This window comes from Vanessa atalanta, chromosome 28 (genome assembly GCF_905147765.1).
Source record: "Vanessa atalanta chromosome 28, ilVanAtal1.2, whole genome shotgun sequence".
Lineage (NCBI taxonomy): Eukaryota > Metazoa > Arthropoda > Insecta > Lepidoptera > Nymphalidae > Vanessa > Vanessa atalanta.
The window spans coordinates 5274892-5295244 of NC_061898.1; the positions used below are offsets into that span (position 1 = coordinate 5274892).

Consider the following 20353-nt stretch of genomic DNA (forward strand, 5'->3'; position numbering starts at 1 on the left):
ATATATATATATATATATATATATATATATATATATGTATTAGTCATATTTTAATAAATATATAATTGACTCGATTCAATATAGTACTTAATTGTATTTATCTTCTGATGTTTTGTTAAGTATTATGTATTTAGTCATGCTTAGCATAATTCAGCAAATGTAGTCTCGTTAGAGGCGCTTTGATTTTAACGCTTTGACATTTATTCAAAATGGCGCCCTCAAAATGGAATAGGGTCGCCAGTTTTTAATCTCGACATAGTGTTAAACAAAGTACAGACGGGAAGCGTCCTGTCTGTACGATGAGATCTTGTAAACTACGCATGTGATTCGTGAGATGTGAGTGAGTGATGCGAGAGGATATTATATTTTAATAATAGTATAACTGATTGTACAAGACAAACATTTTTTAGCATTAGCAGCCCGTAAATGTCCCACTGCTGGGATAAAGGCCTCCTCTCCCTTTGAGGAGAAGGTTTGGAGCATATTCCACCACGCTGCTCCAATGCGGGTTGGCGGAATACACATGTGGCAGAATTTCGTTGAAATTAGACACATGCAGGCTTCCTCACGATGTTTTCCTTCACCGCCGAGTACGAGATAAATTATAAACACAAATTAAGCACATGTTTTCATGTGCTTAATTTGTGGGTTTTCCTGGGTTTGAACCTGAAATCATCGGTTAAGATGCACGCGTTCTAACCACTGGGCCATCTCGGCTCGGCTACTAACTACTAACTACAGGCACAATAAATGAATAAATAAATAAATAAATATTCGACAACATCACATACATTACTCTGATCCCAATGTAAGTAGCTAAAGCGCTTGTGTTATGGAAAATCAGAAGTAAAGACGGTACCACACACCCAGACCCAAGAAATATCAAATATTTTATATTATAGTAACAAATAATGTTATTTGTTTAGCTTAATCGAAGCTTTTTTTAACTTATTACGATGAAGGTTATATTTTGATATGTCTCACTTTAAATATACAATCTTGACATAGTTATTTAAATAATACCACTCAATGGTCGAAAGTCGAATGACATTCATGTCTAACGAAAATATGTACGTAAACATTGATTCGAAAGAGAAAAAAATAGGCTCAACTGGACGATATCTTGTCATTATTACAATTAAAAAAAAACTTATGTCAAAAGAAAAGAAAGTTCTTTTAGCCACCACACGTCACGAGATGTCACATAGATGTTAGCATGATATAAAGACTTTTTTTCAATTAGGATTTCGTTATACGAAATATGATGTGAATTATTGTTATCTGTATTATATCACAGACATTTTTTTGCCGCTTTTGTTTGTGCCAAAAACGCACAGATTATTTCGCCAATGTCACGTGCCTGTCACTGTTGTATATTGATATTATCTTTTTTAATCTGTCAACATAAACATTGACAGATAGTCAGATACTCGTCATGGCGGGAAAATTGACTTTCAGATTTTTCATTGCTGATCGAGTAAAATGTTATTACATGAAAACCCGGCTTCGCCCGGGTGAAATAAATAAAACTAAACAAACACGAGATGGCCCAGTGGTTAGAACGCGTGCATCTTAACCGATTATTTCGGGTTCAAACCCAGGCAGGCACCACTGAATTTTCATGTGCTTAATTTGTGTTTATAATTCATCTCGTGCTCGGCGGTGAAGGAAAACATCGTGAGGAAACCTGCATGTGTCTAATTTCAACGAAATTCTGCCACATGTGTATTCCACCAACCCGCACCGACTAAAATAAAAACCTTTCTTTTTTTTTTGTATCTTGATTGAGTATTGCTGTTAGCCCTACTGGCCTTTACAGCGTCACCGAACGTTGGGGCGAGTATTAAGACTCTGCCTTTAGATGAACCCTTTTGGGCTCGAGAGTGACGTTCGTCCTGAGGTTGTCTCCTATGATATCGCACCTCGGCTCAGAACGTAGTCGGTGGGGTGCCGATACCCGGAGCGTCTAGTCTTTTATACTATCAGCACGTAGTGGGGAGTCGGTGGGGCGATGACGTCCGATGCACGTGCCACTAGCGCACGATGTCGCTGTCTCTGGATTTGAATTTTAGCCGCCTCTGTCATACATATAGACACATTTTCGAAATAAAATCATTCCGATCCGACCAGCAAGCAAGTGTTCTTTTACTCAAGAAATATCTTCGAATAGTAACGACACGTAAGCTATGGACCAGTACCCCTACATTCCTTATGTCAAACATGGCCGCCCGTCGAACTGTCATGTCATTGAAATTCACGGATTTAATACCGAAATATCTCGTATATAATCATTGTATGGATTTTGCGGGTCTATCGTAGACCTTCACGAAATTATTAATATAGTTTACTATGAAATAAAATAAGAAAACCTATTAAAAATAGTTTTACTTCTAAGTTGAGGCCAAGTCCCTATAATAACTACCGATGTTTATTATTTTTAGATCAATCTTTTATGGAATTCATCTGTAAGTACAGACACTTGAAGTTGTATGTATTTGATTAGCATAAAAAAAACTATACCCTGTTCAAGTTAGCTTGATGTTTTTGACAGACGGGCTAGTGTTGGGACACAGAAAATATAACATATATAACAGTCGATGGAACGATGGAATGCGTAATTCAAAAAAAAAATTTCTAAAAAGAGTTATACCAGCTAAAGAGACCCCAACCACTAGCCAAAATGAACCCAGTTCGTAATAATAACTTAACAATGATCTTTAATAATTACTTTTTGTTATATATATTTGTAACACGTACTGCCTTTTATTCGCGTCCCAACCGTCTGACCGACGTAACATTGTACAAGCGTCTAAATTTTACTTTGAAGCAATAAAAGGTCTTTGAATTTTCGGATAACGCTCGAATCTTTAGAGACTTTTGTGTTATACGTAATTTTATTAAACATTTTTACAATTTTTAAAATCATAAAAATAAGAAAATAATATGTTCGTCATTGCAGGGTTATGTCGATCAGAAAAAATGATAGCTGTCAAAGAGATCCAACTATCTTGTACAGGTTATATAATAAATGGTCTTTGACATTTCACTTTGACATTGACATTTCAATGAGACCAGTTGAAATGTCAGATGACTGTCGAAATTAAGATACATTTTAATAAATATTCCTTTATTAATCTTGTATCAAATCAATTTCATTGTTTTCATTCAATAATTCCTCGCCATTATATGAATTAGTCAAATTTGCATGTTCAATGATAACTTTGATATTATCTCTTAATTTGGCTTTATCTGTAAAGTGATAAAATTAACTTTATTAATTAATTTTATAGTAGAAACCTGACTAGTTTCGGTATTGTTCACACTATAGCTACATAGAATAAAACAAAGTCGCTTCCCGCTGTCTGTCTGTCCCTATGTACGCTTAGATCTCTAAAACTACGCAACGGATTTTGATGAGTTTTTTTTTTTAATAAATAGAGTGATTCAAGTGGAAGGTTTATGTATAATATTGTAGAGAAAGACGGATCATTTTACAGGTTCTAATGTGATGTAAATGAACATAATTTTTCATGCTTACATTGCAAACGCTGGCTGAACCCTACGAGATAGTTTAAAATAATATATAACAGCTTTTTACACCTTCAAAATGTCTTGTAAGTACTGCACTCGTGCGAAGCCGGAGCGGATAGCTAGTATATCTATAAATTATAGCCGATTCTGTTGTACAGACTATTATTGTTAAGTTTCATCGTATTCCGGCCGGAACGCACGGAATTAAAAGGCCGGCAACGCACCTGCAAGCCACTGGGCGGTGGTAGTCACTTTCCATCAGGTGAGCCTCCTGCTCGTTTGCCACCTTTTGACATAAAAAAAAAATCCATTTGGTACTTTTTGCTTAGTAACAAACATCATACATACAAACTTTCTGCTTCACAATATAACCAAGGATAAGGAACGATCACATCTAGATGCGGAAGACTACGATTGGCAAGATTCTGTTAACTGGCATGGCCGCGATGGGCGATGGGCACAGTAGCTTGTGACGTTTTACCTGGTAGGCAATCTGACGGACAAGGGCAAATTGATGATATATCAGGGCTGGTGATACGTATATTGGCATACGAGTGCTTGAGGATAAATTTCTCGTTGTCGCACCCACACTTCCGGCAGGATCTCACACGTTTCACCACTTCCTTGGTGCTGCTGAATCCTGGCAAAGATTCATGTAATATTCACACGCATTTATTATTTCATTCGGAAGATTTACTAATAAGATTAAATATATACTAGAGGGTCGAATTTCGAAATCTATGACGGGTTTCGTTTTGATTTAATTCAATTTTAATTTTTTTGTTTTTTTTTTTTTTTAAATACAGCCATAGCGACCTTTAACATTACGGATAACGGATTTTGATGCGGTTTTTACAATAGATAGATTGATTCAAGAGGAAGGTTTATATGTATAATACATGCACAATATTGTAGAGAAACACTGAAAATTTTAGAGGTTTCTAAAGTGACGTCGGTTTGGTCGGTTCCTCTTAAATTATACTTATAATATTCCGGTTATTAAAAGCATATTAAAAGCTTTAACACAAAATGCTTTATACATATAATGAAATTGGAGTGTCCGTTTGTAATATTAAAATAATCACTTTTTACTAAATGTATGTATTTACGGAAAATATGACAAAAAAAAAAACAATTTTTATGATTTTTGCCAGTTTGTCTGTTCGTTCCGGCTAATCTCTGGAAGGGCTGGACCGATTTTGATGAGTATTTCACTGGCATATAGCTGATACAATAAGGAGTGACGGTCTTACCGGCGTTATCAAAATGAATGGGAACATTTTTGCTCTTGTTTTTAGCTATCCGAGTCCCAATAGATTTGAAAGCCTTCTTGACTGACTCCGCGAGACTCTTCTTGTCTGGTGATGAAAATAGGGGGCAGAGGCACTCATCAACTGGGCCCTTTCCTTCTTGTAACTTCAGCAGTGACGTCTCGTCGATTTTCTTAAGTTTACTTTCGTAATCCGACATTTCAAAAGTGCTTGTAAAAGCCTACGTGAATAAAGTATATTTTGATTTTGAGGAAATATCAACAGAGAACTGTTTGTAGTGTATATAATATAACAGAATTACAAGTATTAATAAGTAATTTTGTAATTTGCCTAACTTCATTACACAATATAAAACAAAGACGCTTACCGCTGTCTGTCCCTGTGTATGCTTAGATCTTTAAAATGACACAACGGATTTTGATGCGTTTTTTTTTATAGATAAATTAATTCAAGAGGAAGGTTTATATGTATAATACATGCACAATATAGTAGAGAAGCCCTGATCATTTTTGGGGTTTATGAAGCGATATCATAAATAAACACTTTTTTTTCACTTTGAACCCTACGAGATAGATCAAAATAATGTTCAAAATAATGTAATACAGTATTGTACACCTTAAAAAGGTCTTCAAAAAAGTCCACAATGGTATACGTTAATATAAATCAATAAGGTCCTTTACAGCGTGTAATTTGAATGAATATTTTTGAAGATATCACAGATTTAAAACGCAGGGACATAGAGGTTTGTATTGTCTAATGACTGTAAAACTGTAAACGTCGTAAGACATTCTGTAGTATATTTAGTATCAGCATAGAAGTCAGGGCGGGTCGCTAGAAAAATATAATTATACTCAAAATATAATGTTTTGAATTATCATTACTCACAAAAACATAGTTCGTGCAATGGTTTTTGTTACATGTTAAAAATGTCCTTAATAAAGTAGATTTATTCGTTTATATTCATGTTAGGTATTTGGACCTTGCGTGGATCAGCTCTAGATGCTAATTGTCGGCAGTGATGGTCAAATATTACTAAAAATACATTTTGTTAATACAAGAAGTTAGTGATGACATTTCGACTTTGACATTTTTATTTTTTTAATAATTATTTTAGACAAAGATTGTACATTAAAAGTCCATATCACTACGTGCATGGGGAAAAACATACAGATATCAGAGATGCAATTACTGGATATAAAATAATTATTTTTGAACATTATAAAAGGTACGTATTTCTAAAAATCTCAGGAAGTAACAAAAATTCTGCGAATGTGAGATATTAGCAAAAAATATTATAATTTTAACCTTAAAATATTTTAATTAACTAAAGTGGAGTTAATTTGTGAAATTATATTTTGTAAATGTGTTCTATTAGAGATTCTACTTGTGATATTACTTTTTCAATGTGTGTGTGACAAAGGTTTTTAAGTGTGTGTTATTTAGGTGGGAAAATAGTGAAACTAATTGGACCTTCACAGACGTCCGTCATTTATCACTCACAGATTAAGGACTACAAGAGCGAAGTGCCCTTGAGAATCGCACGCACTCTTACAAAATCTACAAAAGCGGCAAGCCCGTGCACTAAGGGATAAGCGAGGTTACGTTAAGCCCGACTATTCTAATAGATGGCGCCAAACCGAGCGAAGTGAGATCAATCAAAAATAAAAAAAGGACAACAGAATTATTTTTTATTTTTTTGGATGTTAATTATCAAATGATTTTAAAATTAAACTGATTCAATTAAACTTAAAATATTTTTATTTATATTTTGTATACAAAAAATAGACAGTTAGTTTTAACCTTTTTTTTTTCTTTTATTTATATTATACCACAAATAGTTTTTATACTAAATATTGAAACAAACCAATTTTTAACATTTTATAAAAGTTTGATAATCTCGATCTTAATTTTATTGATAATCCATTTAAATATAATAAAATCGTAACTATTCAAAATCTGTAGTGTTGTAACCGCGGGGTAACATACATATAGCGTAGTGTTTGTTCGTTTTATTAATACCGATTCACAAAGAAAAAAGATACATTAAATTTAATAAATTATATAAAGGATATAAGAATTATTTGTATTGCTTTTGACTGTTATTCGAAAAGGATTAAAAAATAAAACTGATTCAATTAAACTTAAAATATTTTTATTTATTAAAATCTTTATTTTTTTCATTTAATTTCACTTGTATGTATGAATGTATGTATGTCCTGGAATCTTGCAATCAATATTTCACCCACTTCCAAGCTTCAACTTCTGAAGCTATGGAGCTGAAATTTGGCACACATATTTAGTCTCGAGGACAATGCACGATTCATTAATTGCCGCGATATCTAATTCAAAATGGCGGACGTTACAAAATAGCGATTTAAATTTTCTACAGCAATCCCATATCGGTATACTAACTAGCATATATCCTGGAGATTATCGTATATGTTGGCGGAAAATCAAGTATTTAAGAAAAACACGTGCTCGGAAATTATTGTTTTAATTATTTTTAATAATTGAAAACGGTTTGATTATTACATTAATAATTATTAAGTGAATTTTGAGATGTTAAATTAGTTTGAAATATGTTATATCGAGTGTGTACCATCAGTGGCGTAGCTAGGTGGGCAAGGGCCCCGGTTCATAGAAAATCATCGGGCCCTCATCCCCCCTTTCCAATCCTGCCTATTCAAAATTATAACTAGGAATAAGAATAGGATACAGGATACAGCGAGTTGAACTTATCATTAGTAGGCTAAATCCATACATCATCTCTATTCAAAGCTTAGGTTAGAGGGCCCCCTGAGCTCCGGGGCCCTGGTGCACTGCACCACCTGGCCCTACGATAGCTACGCCACTGTGTACCATCTATTTTTGTTCTAAAAGGCCGAACGCCCGCCGGTATCGAGAGGCTTGTTCGAGCCGTCGGAGCGATCGTACCACCTCAGTTTGGAATAAATCAGAGAAGAATATTTCCCGAGTTTAATTTCATACCTTCGAGGATGGATAGAAATCCAAACCCTGACATTCGTGACGTCAGCACGATATAAATAGCGATTTCTAAAAGGTACACTGTCTCATTTTCCTTATCATGTAACATAATGTCCGGTCTATTAAAGAGCATAGTCTACAATTGGGTCCGTCCAGTTAAGTTTTACTTGTGTGGAGACAACTACTTCATTTTTCTGTTTTGTATGGTCTTTAAGGTTGAGAGGTACCGAATCAAATGCTTTCTTGTAATCAATATACATAGTGTAAATATTTATTTTTTTGGTGATTGCTTGCTTAGAAACAATTGCATCAATAGAACAGAACGGAATAGAATAAGAACGGATAATATATATGTCGGAGGTACGTCACGATTGTAATCATCCTTCGCATCAGACATGGTAAAATTATCTAGTAATGAGGGTAGTAGTCACACAAACACAATGATCGTTTTAAAATTTAATTTAGTTCACAATTAGCACAAATAATAAGTCACAATCACTATAATTTAATCACAAGAATTTAATCACGGGTATTTAATTAGAGTCACCGAGGCAAACGTTCCGTCGGAGGAATGCGAGTGCACCCAACGCTTGTCGACCGAGAACTGTCTCTCGAATCTGCGCTGGCCTCGACGTTCCGTTAGTGTGAACTGCCACGCCATCTGCCGGCCAACTACGCACTTTGCCTCTAAGAAGTCAACTCAGCGCCTTTTTGTTATTTGTGCCGACATATATACATATAAATACTACACATTCGTGAATCCCTACAGAGAGGTTAAGTGACTGCTCTTGACCACAATCCATGTACTGAGCTCCGTCCACTCTTGAACCGCAAAAAAAAAAATTATATTAATAATTAGTTTAAAAGTTTTGTAATTGTTGTGTACGATATGTGTAATGTAAGGAAAATATAATATTATTTGAATAAAACAGCCTGCTTTGGATCTCGGCCTATCATTGACGTAACATTGGCGCAGCCGGTTTCTTTTAAAAGTATTATCGGATTTTAAAAGTTTTTAATAAATCTTAGAATGCCCATCGGTAAAATAGAACCTTTTTCGGTCGAATCACAAAACTGGGACAGTTACGTGCGTCGTCTAAAACAGTTTATAACTTTAAATAGTATCGACGACGGACTTAAAGTTGCCACGTTGTTAACATTAGTCGGTGGCGAGTGTTACAATTTACTTTGTGATTTGTGTTCGCCCGATCACCCGGAGGATAAAGAATTCGATGAGCTCGTTGAATTGCTTAAACATCATCTGGAACCTGAAAGGTCCGAGATAGCCGAGAGACACATTTTTAGACGAAGAACCCAGTTACAAGGTGAAAGCATTCGTTTATATCTACAAGGAATAAACCATTTGGGTAAGACTTGCAACTTTGGGTCGAAACTGGAGGAGAATCTACGAGATCAATTTGTCTCCGGATTATATAGTAAAGAAATGCGGTCGAGAATATTCGCCGAGAAGGATATCGATTACAAGAAGGCTGTGGAACTGGCTAGCGCTCTCGAGGCGGCGAAGCGGCACGCGAGCACGGCGAGCGCTCCGGTCGGCCGTGAAGGTGCTGGCGCGGATGCGCTGCACCGGGTGAGCGGCAACGGGCCAGCGGCGCGAGCGCGCGTTAGCGGAGCCGGCCGGAGTGGCGGCGCGGGCGGTACAGTGGCGAGCAACGGCGGCGGCGGCGGCGGCGATCGGGCATCGGACGGGTGCGTGACGTGTGCGCGGTGCGGTAGGGCTACTCACACGCCGAGTAAGTGTCGTTACAAAAAATTCACATGTGATTTGGGCGGCATGAAAGGACATTTAAAAGTGATGTGTTTAAATAAAAGTAATCACGTGGGGCCTATTGGAAAGGCAAAGTCGAAAGGTCAGTACTTTATTAATAACCATAGTGATTCCGAGGGTGACGATGGTAATTTTTATAATTTAGTTACGGGTGGCGAAGGTGATAGACCTTATTACGCTACTTTATTCTACAAAATAATAATACCAAGGACTTTGCAAAACGCTATTCTAAAAGAGATTCACGATGGACATCCGGGTATTGTTAAAATGAAGCAAATAGCTCGTAACTACGTTTGGTGGGGGACTATAGACGCGGATATCGAGCGAGCGGTGCGCGATTACGGCGCGTGTCTCGCGGTGCGGCCCGAACCGCCACCGGCTCCGCTCCACTCGTGGCCGTGGCCGGTTGAGCCGTGGTCCCGTCTTCATGTCGACTATTTGAGGCCCTTCAATAATAAATATTACCTTGTTATTATCGATGCTCACTCTAAATGCATCGAAGCTGAAAAGGTCAGCAGCACGTCGGCGGCAAACCGGCATTTCTATTCTTAGGAAAATATTTGCCCGTTTTGGATTACCTAAAAGAATAGTGATAACGGCCCGCCTTTCACGTCAGCGGAGGTCGCAACGTATTTCCAACGAAATGGAATAGGGCATACGCTTACGGCTCCGTACCATCCCGCTAGCAATGCAGCAGCTGAAAATGCAGTGCGCTCGGTAAAAAGGGCTTTAAGAAAGGCTTCTTTAGAAAACGAGGACGAGGATACTGCTTTAAGTAGATTTTTATTCTCGTACCGGAAAACCGAACACAGTACGACCGGGCGGGAACCGTCGGTGGCGTTGCTCAGCAGGCGGATCAGAATCAGATAATGTGCGATAAAAATCGTGTTTCACGCTTCTCCCTCACAAAAATTGACGTAAAGACTGAGTGTAGAAGCAGAAGATAGTGAGCAGAAGATAAGTGAGGCTAGAGAGCCGAGGGGAAAGGAAGAGTTGGCCAATCGTTCGTCTCCAGAAAAGAGCCCGAGCTCATCTACGGACCAAACGTCTCCGGTTGCGCCGGTAGGTAATGTCCGGCGGCAGGCCGCTGTACAATGTTTGCAAAAAATTAGGAAAAACGTGTGAGATAATATATATATGTTATTATATATCGTTGTTTATAAGTTAAGTAGTTTTGAATGAGTCATTTGCGTTTATAATTTGTATTACAATACCATCTTGGTGTATTAGCTTAATAAGTATAGTTAATAATAATAAGAAGGGAGATGTTGTGTACGATATGTGTAATGTAAGGTAGATGGAATATTATTTGAATAAAACAGTCTGCTTTGGATCTCGGCCTTTCATTGACGTAACAATAATAATATTTGAATGTTTTATTTTGTTAATTTCAATAGTTGAAGGATATATTTCGGCGATAATTCGAACCGCTCTGTGTCGAATTCGGTCAGTTTGCGTCTAGAATTGACAGGCTCCATACCGGCACGGTTATCATACACCTAAAAGTTTTCACCCCAGACTACAGATTCTATCCAGGTTAGATATGGAGCGATTAGCGTATAAATATCTGGGTAATCGTCTAATTCTTTGCCACTGCTCACGATAGCAGTCACTAAATACATGCACTCTACATAAGGATGACTTATCTGAGCTGGACCTCCGCTGTCGCCCTGGAAAGTGCATTAAAGATCTACATCATAAGACGGTATGGCACAAGCAATTTTTGTCACGTACAGGATACAATTTCAAATCTTGATATAATAACATAAGAAAATTCGGTTGCGGTTCGTAATGTAGATTCTACCAAGAAGAACCGGAAATTGACGGCAAAAAGGCACGCAGCGATCTTGCACAGGCCTGGGTAACCTACTCATCTTCCGATTTGAAGGTTGAGTGAGCCAGTGCACAGCCACAAGGAACATAACACTTTAGTTACCAAGATTTACAAGCACATCGGTTAAAATTTTATATCAGCTGGCCACTTTGTCTATCAGATATATAGCAAGAATACTGATCCTGTGTTCTTACTCTGGTTGAACGTTTGCCGGTGGACCTGTCTCCGTAACATATCTGCGTTCTGCTGTCGTACCCGCGAGGCATTAGCCGCGCCTTATTTGAACTGTATAACTTTTCGCATTCATCAGCAGTAAACTTATCAACTTTTATCTGAAAAAAAAAATACAAATTAAATATGTATTTTTTAGCATTAGCATTAGCAGCCCGTAAATGTCCCACTGCTGGGATAAAGGCCTCCTCTCCCTTTGAGGAGAAGGTTTGGAGCATATTCCACCACGCTGCTCCAATGCGGGTTGGCGGAATACACATGTGGCAGAATTTCGTTGAAATTAGACACATGCAGGTTTCCTCACGATGTTTTCCTTCACCGCCGAGCACGAGATGAATTATATACACAAATTAAGCACATGAAATTTTAGTGGTGCCTGCCTGGGTTTAAACCCGAAATCATCGGTTAAGATGCACGCGTTCTAACCACTGGCCCATCTCGGCTCCAAATTTGTATTCAATAAAATAAAATGAATTGAAATCTCACCAATAATGAGAAATATGTTGTTAATTGATTCTTTCTCTGAGTTTCTTATTTTGTTTATTGAGAATCTATAAAAAAAGCGCGTATTAAACGTAATTTCAATACCAAAACCCATAAAAACATCTCATTATCCTAATAATAATGAGAGTTAAGGCCAAGAGAAGATTAGACTTCCAAGATTACTTATAAATTATATCTATTTTTAATAATAATCATGTACAGCCTGTAAATTTCCCACTGCCGCGCTAAGACCTCATTTCCTAATCGGAGAGAAGTTTCAGAGCATATTCCACCACGCTGCTACACTGCGAGTCGGTGGATTCACATGTGGCAGAATTTCGTTTAAATTCGACACCATCACCTCTTATCTATCTTATCTCATTTACCTCACCGAGCACGAGATGAATCATTAACACATATTAAACACATGGAAATTCATTGGTGCTTGCCTTGGGTTTGATCAATCTTCGGTTAAGATGTACGCTCTTAATAATAACTTAATTAGCTAAAGTGACTTTCAAGTTAAGATTGTAGTCGAAGCCCACACACACGCACGCACACACAGAGATGTGCAAAGCGGAGACTGATTAATACTATTAGTTAAGATATTAAACATGCTGACTTCTCATCCGGATAGCTAACAGATTATCGTCGATCCCCCTCTGGGCTCGTCGGACCACTGTCTCGTTCGGAGTACAGTGCTGGTTGCGCGGTACTCTCGACCCCGTTTCATGGGCTGCCGCCGCGTGTGTCACTACAAGTCAGCGGATTGGGATGGGATGGATGGTCCTTCTTTGCCTCCTACCCATGAGGTAGGAGGCAAAGAAGTTGGTATGGAACTGTTCATTCCGTATTCTGCGGTGCCCATCGGTGGCAAGTCCCAGCCCTGGTTTGGTCGTTTCTGCAAAACGGTCTCACACCGAAAATGGGAACGTTACCATGACTGGGCTAACGCATCGGCGTCTCGTGATGTAAAGACCAGCGCATTCAGAAAGGAATATAACTCTGCCTCTAGGTCCTTCAAAAATGTGATTGCTAAGGCGAAGACGGAGTACATTGGCAGAATTGGCGGGAGACTGGTGCGTCTCCCTTCAGGAACACGTGCGTTCTGGTCCCTCGCTAAGGCTGTTCTTGGGAATTTCTGTCAGCATTCCTTTCCATCTCTGCACAAGGACGGTGAGTCATTGGCCCATACCGCGAAGGAGAAAGCTGATCTTCTAGGCTCTCTCTTCGCGTCGAATTCGACTCTGGATGACCGAGGAAAGTCACCACCAACAATCCCGCGGTGTGATACCACGATGCCGGAGGTTAAATTCCGGCAAAGTGCAGTTCGTAAAGCACTTCTTTCCTTGGATATTCATAAGTCGAGTGGACCCGATGGCTTTCCTCCAATCGTGCTACGGACTTGTGCTCCCGAGTTGGCGCCGGTCTTAACGCTTCTTTTCCGGCAATCTTCTCATTAGGCGTCGTCCCGATCTCCTGGAAGACTGCTTTGGTGCATCCGATTCCTAAAAAGGGTAACCGCTCAGACCCGTCCAATTATAGGCCTATAGCCATCACCCCCTTGTTCTCCAAGGTAATGGAATCCATTGTAAACTGCCAGCTCCTGCGGTATCTAGAGGAGTACCAGCTAATTAGTGACCGCTAGTACGGTTTCCGTCGGGGTCGCTTAGCCGGTGATCTTCTAGTTTACCTTACTCATAAATGGGCGGAAGCAGTTGAGAGCAAGGGGGAGGCATTAGAAATGAAATAAGAAATAAGAAATGTTTATTTGGACACGGTACACAGTAAAAAGGATAAAAAGTATAAAAATTTCAAACAAAAAATAATAAAAAAAAAAATGATATTAACTAATTATAACTACTAACTTAATTACAAAAAAACAAAAACAATACAAAACAACACAATGATACTTAACGTGTCCTAAGGGTTACCATTCAGCTTCCAAGTTGGGTTCCAAGAACCCAACGCTGATTTTCATTGGTACCCTGTGTGGTTGTGACGGGCTGTGACAATATATTATAAAAATAATAAATAATAAAAAAAAAACTACAATATTAATATACACATAATAACAATATATAATTTTAAATATATAAATACATACATCATTTATGACCCCATTAGGTAATGGCAATTTTGTTCCATTAGCTAATAATTAATCGGTCAGGGGGAGACGGGGGAAGGAATGCAAGGTGTCGGTTAATGGTGTAAGTTTTATCAGTGAGGCGCGCGCGCCGGCAGTGGATCGACGCTGTCACGCAACCTTCAAATTTCGAATTACTTTCAACTATTTACTGTTTACCTTAATGAAATGTATACAGATACAAAATAAAACAAAAAACTATATAATATAAAAGTTAATAAGCATTAGCAGCCAGTCTGGACATAGCGAAGGCCTTCGATCCCGTGTGGCACAAAGCGCTTCTTTCGAAGCTTCCTTCCTATGGGCTTCCCAGGAAATTATGCAATTGGATTACCAGCTTTTTGGCAGATCGGAGCATCAAGGTCGTTGGCGACGATGCATGCTCCGACCAAAAATTCGTCAATGCTGGTGTTCCACAAGGCTGCGTTCTGTCACCCACTCTGTTTATTCTGCATATCAATGACTTGTTGCAAATCAGGTATATTCACTGCTATGCAGACAACAGTACCGTTGAAACCTCATACACCGGCCGTGCTAATATTTCTCGGGAAAACGTCGTTGAAAACCGGAACAAACTTGTGTCTGAAATCGAGTCTTCGTTAAACGAAGTCTCGAACCGGGGCCGGCTAAACCTAGTCCATTACAACCCCAATAAGACGCAAGTTTGCGCGTTAACCGCCAAAAAAACATCATTCGTCGTATCTCCACGATTCGAGAACATTCCGTTAGCCGCCACAGCTAGTATCGGAATACTTGGCATTGATATTTCGAGCCTCGTTCAGTTCCGCGGTCAATTGGAAGGCAAAGCCAAATTGGCATCAAAAAAGCTTGGTGTGCTCAGCAAGGCAAGACAGTATTTCACGTCGGCCCATCGCCTAAGACTATACAAGGCGCAAATTCGGCCTCACATGGAGTACTGCTCTCACCACTGGGCGGGTGCTCCCCAGTACCAGCTCCTTCCAGTTGACCGTATCCAACGTGGAGCAGCTCGAATTATCGACGATCAAGCCCTTTCTGATCTGCTCGATTTTTTGGTTTTGCGTAGAGATGTTGGATCACTCTGCATCTTCTACCGAATTTTCCACGGGAAGTGTTCCGAGGAATTGTTTGGATTAATCCCGGCAGCTGAATTTCACCTTCAGACATCTCGTCAAAATTCTAAATTTCACCCACACCACTTAGATGTCCGTAAATCCACAACAGCGCGATTTTTAAGGCATTTTCCGCCTCGCACAACCACTCTGTGGAACCAGCTTTCGCTGGCTGTTTTTCCGAACCGATACGACTTAGGAACCTTTAAGAAAAGAGCGTACTTATTTCTTAAAGGCCGGCAACGCACCTACAACCTCCCTGGTGTTGCAGATGTCCATGGGCGGTGGTAATCACTTTCCATCAGGTGAGCCTCCTGCTCGTTTGCCCCCTATAACATAAAAAAAAACACTGTTACCTACGATTGACTGAAAGTTCTTAAAGGGCAAGCATATGGGGCACCTGATGGTAAGTGGACCCCATTGCACGTAGACAATGGCGCTTTAACAAATATTAACCATTCCTTACATTATGTCCATCAACTCTGGGAACTAAGATGTTATGTCCCTTGTGTCTGTGCACTACCTCACTCAATCTTCAAACCGTAACACAACAATACTGAGTACTGTTGTTTGGCGGTACGCCACTCCGAGGTCCCGGGTTCGATTCCCCGCCGTGTCGATGTAGAAAGAGTTCATTCGTTTTCTATGTTGTCTTGGGTCTGGGTGTTTGTGGTACCGTCGCTACATCTGATTTTCCATAACACAAGTACTTTAGCTACTTACATTGGGATCAGAGTAATGTATGTTATGTTGTCCAATATTTATATTATTTATTTATTCATCATTCATTCAGAGAGCCGAGATGGCCCAGTGGTTAGTACGCGTGCATCTTAACCGATGATTTCGGGTTCAAACCCAGGCAGGCACCACTGAATTTTCATGTGCTTAATTTGTGTTTATAATTCATCTCGTGCTCGGCGGTGAAGGAAAACATCGTGAGAAAACCTGCATGTGCCTAATTTCAACGAAATTCTGCCACATGTGTATTCCGCCAACCCGCATTGGAGCAGCGTGGTGGAATATGCTCCAAACCTTCTCCTCAAAGGGAGAGGAGGCCTTTAGCCCAGCAGTGGGAAAATTAACAGGCTGCTAATGCTAAAAAAAAAAAAAATTATTCATGTAGCTTAGGAACATTCGTACACGATCAAAATTGTATAAGTCCGTAATTTTAATGTACGTTCTGTTTGTATTCTGTTGGTTTACCTATGAATAAGTAAATACTTATTGTAAATGGAATATCTCCTGCCTTTTGTAGTGGATATTTATTTGCGATGGCCTGGCCCCATCCAGTGACGGTCACCGTGTCACGTTTGAACAGAGAGCCGTCGTCTAAGCATGCTGGTACCCTGTATCTATTGAGGGTCATCCTAGAAGAAAACATCAGGTACCATTAGAACTCATTACCGAGTCAATCTCATCATCATTATCATCGTCCCCCTGCCCTTATCCCAATTTTACTCGGGGTCAGCGCAGCATGTCTTCTTCTTCCATACTTCTCTGTCGGACGTCATCTCACAAGTAACATTCTTTCTAACCATATCGCCTTTGACACAATCTATCCATCGTTTCTTGGGTCGTCCCCTACCTCTATATCCATCCACATCCATTCTTAAAACCTTTCTCACAACATGGTCTTCATTCCTCCGCATAACATGCCCATATCAAGACAGCCGGTTTCCAGATAGCTTCTCGGTTACCGGTGCCACTTTCAAACTTCCTCTTATGTACTCATTCCTTACTCTATCCATTCGCGTAACACCTGACATTGCTCTCAGCATTCTCATCTCCGCCACATGCAATTGTCTTTCAGTCATCCCTTTTATATCCCAACACTCTGATCCATATAGAACAGCAGGTCTGACCATGGTCTTATAGATCTTCCCCTTAAGTTTACACAATTTAATATTAATAATAATTTTTCCTTTCACACAATTTAATAATAGATAAAATTAAATGTGCGCTTACAAGGATATCTATACATCTATACATACATACAATAAAATTGGAGTGTCTGTTTGTAATATTAAAATAACCGCTTTTTACCAAATGCATTTGTATGTGTACACTGTACACCGTACGTACATATACCGAAATAACATTTTTTTAAATTTCTTTTGTGTCAGTCTGTCTGTCTGTTTGTTCCGGCTAATCTCTGGGACGGCTGGACCGATTTTGACGGGACTGTCACTGGCAGATAGCCGATGTGATAGGGATAGGGTAAATAAGGTTTTTATTTTAGAATTATATATAAAATTAAAATAAATTCACGCAATAACTAATAGTTAATATATTCATTACTATCACAAACTGCTGACAGTTTTTTCTCGAGGGGTGTATTAAACAAGCAGCGATTTTCATTTAAATAGGTTTAGCGGTATAACCGTGGAAAGTCAAACGGACAGAGTTATATTCGCATTTATAGCATTTTATAATATTATTACAGACGTGCCGTTTCATTTATTAAGTCGTAAATTAGTACATATATATAATATCCTATGAAAATAGTTTTCTCGAACTCAGTTCGGCATAGAGTTTTCATGGAAAAGAAATATGTTGTGTATGAATTTTATGGTGCTCAAATATGTAAAGCTTTCCTGTAGTCTATGTACATGGTATTAATATGTTTTTTCTTAAATTTTTACCGAGTCTATTACGAGCTGTTCTTTGCAAACTTGTCTGCCTTTTCGGCATTCTTTTTGTTCTTCAGCAAGAATATTGTTAGTTATATGTTCGTGTAGGAGTTCAGTGATACGTCCTGTAAATATTTTGTAAATGGTTTGAAGGCAAGTAATAGGACGATATTTAGGTGGATTTTGATGATAAGTGTCTTTTGGTATCATGAAGGTTTTGTTGTAGGTACTCTGTTACTTCCTCTTTAATCCTTTCTAGACATTACATGAGGATGTAATTTATTTTTGACTATAGCTCGGCATTGGTCGCCTAGACTCTGTATAGATGCCTGCATCTGAGAAAATTTTGGTTAAAATTCTTTGTGTAGATGAGCAAGGTATATTTTTTTTTTTATTTATTTATTTGACAACACCAATAAGTAGTACAACAAAAATACACAGTAAATCAAAAGTCATAAGAAGTAAATGGGTAATTGCCTACTTTTTTACAGGTGTTCTAAGATTACTTGGAAATTGGAATATAAGTCAACATTGTAAAAAGCAAATTGATAAAATAATACGTTATAAAATTAATAAAGATAAGGAGACAATAGGAAAACAGTCTAAATACGTTTTATGTCAAAATGTTAAAAATAAATTAAATTAAGCAAAATCGTCGAATGTGGGTTTAAATACATTGTTAGAATTTGTAAAATGTCTTAATGAAAGTATAAAGTTTGAATTATACATAGGAATATTAATTATCAGTTTGTATGTAACATCTTAAAACCAGGATAACCATTTGGAGTTACTGAATTATTATAGGTATATGAATTAAAATTTATATAGGTACATTATTGATTTTTTCTTAAAACAACGTATATTATCATTAAAAATGTCAATGTCTGGATAAACCGTTGAATTATTTTCGTTCTTATTATTATAATGTAAGGAATTTGCTATTTTGTATATGCTGTAGTTTATAATTAATCTGTTCATCGGGGATAGACGACCATAACGTGAATGAGCAAAGCTTTCGACAAAAGGTGTGTAAGTAGATGCTCTGAAGGATCTAGAAGGAGCTCGAAACATTATTTAAGACAGCAGATAAGATGATTCAATTGACCCATTGACTAATTTGAACATAAATGTGTTTTCTAGAACGCGTCTACGGTTTGAAGCGAAAGGAGTTTGAAAAATGATAACCTCTCTCTTCATAGCTTTGTAGTTTTTTAGCTAAATTGACTAGACTAGGTTAAATGCCCGAGAAATCTATTTTGTACACTTTCTAACCTATTTTTATATATATCAAAGTAAGGTTTACTTTTACATTATTACATTAGCAGCCTGTAAATTTCCCACTGCTGGGCTAAGGCCTCCTCTCCCTTTGAGGAGAAGGTTTGGAGCATAATCCACCACGCTGCTCCAATATATTGGTGGAATATAAATATGGCAGAATTTTGTTAAAATTAGACAAATGCAGGTTTCCTCACAATGTTTTCCTTCACCGCCGAGCACGAGATGAATTATAAACACAAATTAAGCACATGAAAATTCAGTGGTACTTGCCTGGGTTTGAACCCGAAATCATCGGTTAAGATGCACACGTTCTAACCACTGGGCCATCTCGGCTCTATTTTACTTGTGTGTATTGTGTACCACCGATGGTTCGCGTGCTGTAGCATCCAGCATCGGCTCCAGATGCGCCCCGGCGAACCCCGGGTAGGGTCCGTAAATTGTATACTCTTTTATTCTTCTCTATTTGGGTTTCGAACCGTTAGTTGTAAAGGGCATAGCCAAGGTATTAACAGCTATTAAAATTTATGTATCTGCTGTTTCGTTCATTAACAGGGTATATACGGTTTAGTTCTTGGTGACCATTCATCCCTCCCCTTAAGACCGCCCCCCCCACCACGGCAAGGTGGTTCCTCGGAGAGGTTATTATTATTATTACTATTATTAAACATGTGGGTTACCCTTTCGCGTTTGTTTACATGTACGCTGATAATAATTATTGTATCGAATAATATGTTTTTAGGAAGGTGCCAATTAACCTTCCATCGAGAAAATTGCCACCAATAACAAAATATTACACACCCCCGCCCTACTATCGCTATCACTTACGTGCTGTTCGTCTTCAGGAGTGCAATGTCGTGGTACATATTCGGCGACTTGTAATGCGGATGTTTGTGTACCTCTGACACATAGTACAACTCATCTCGCTGAATCGTCTGAGATATCTTCAAGAAGCCGATGCGTACTTTCGTAACGTTACCGCTGGAATGTTAAAATATAAATATTATTGGAGTGTCAATGTATTGATTTCCTAACGAACTTATTTTTATTAGTGGACGAGAAGATCCGCATGTGGTTCATCTGGTGC

At 38.4% G+C, this 20353-nt stretch overlaps 2 protein-coding genes across 10 annotated transcripts in view; both read right to left on the bottom strand.

Moving 5' to 3' along the window:
- Positions 1–10: 10 nt before the first annotated feature.
- LOC125074692 (serine protease snake-like) overlaps positions 11–20353 on the bottom strand; it is a 29171-nt gene continuing 8828 nt past the window's right edge. The window contains exons 8-12 of one of the 9 annotated variants that reach the window (XM_047686082.1): positions 20095–20247; positions 16608–16728; positions 11605–11742; positions 8526–8609; positions 11–36 (exon numbers count right to left, since the gene is read on the bottom strand). In XM_047686082.1, the coding sequence (XP_047542038.1) occupies positions 8562–8609; positions 11605–11742; positions 16608–16728; positions 20095–20247 (460 nt within the window). In that variant the 3' untranslated portion in view covers positions 11–36; positions 8526–8561. The other 8 variants (XR_007120157.1, XM_047686084.1, XM_047686081.1 and 5 more) reach the window with 8 other exon arrangements.
- LOC125074558 lies at positions 3131–5860 on the bottom strand. Its single transcript, XM_047685883.1, has 4 exons — positions 5684–5860; positions 4785–5011; positions 4013–4171; positions 3131–3249 (listed from the first exon to the last, which is right to left on the bottom strand). Exons 2-4 carry the CDS (start codon positions 4999–5001, stop codon positions 3131–3133), a joined length of 495 nt encoding a protein of 164 aa, XP_047541839.1. The 5' UTR covers positions 5002–5011; positions 5684–5860.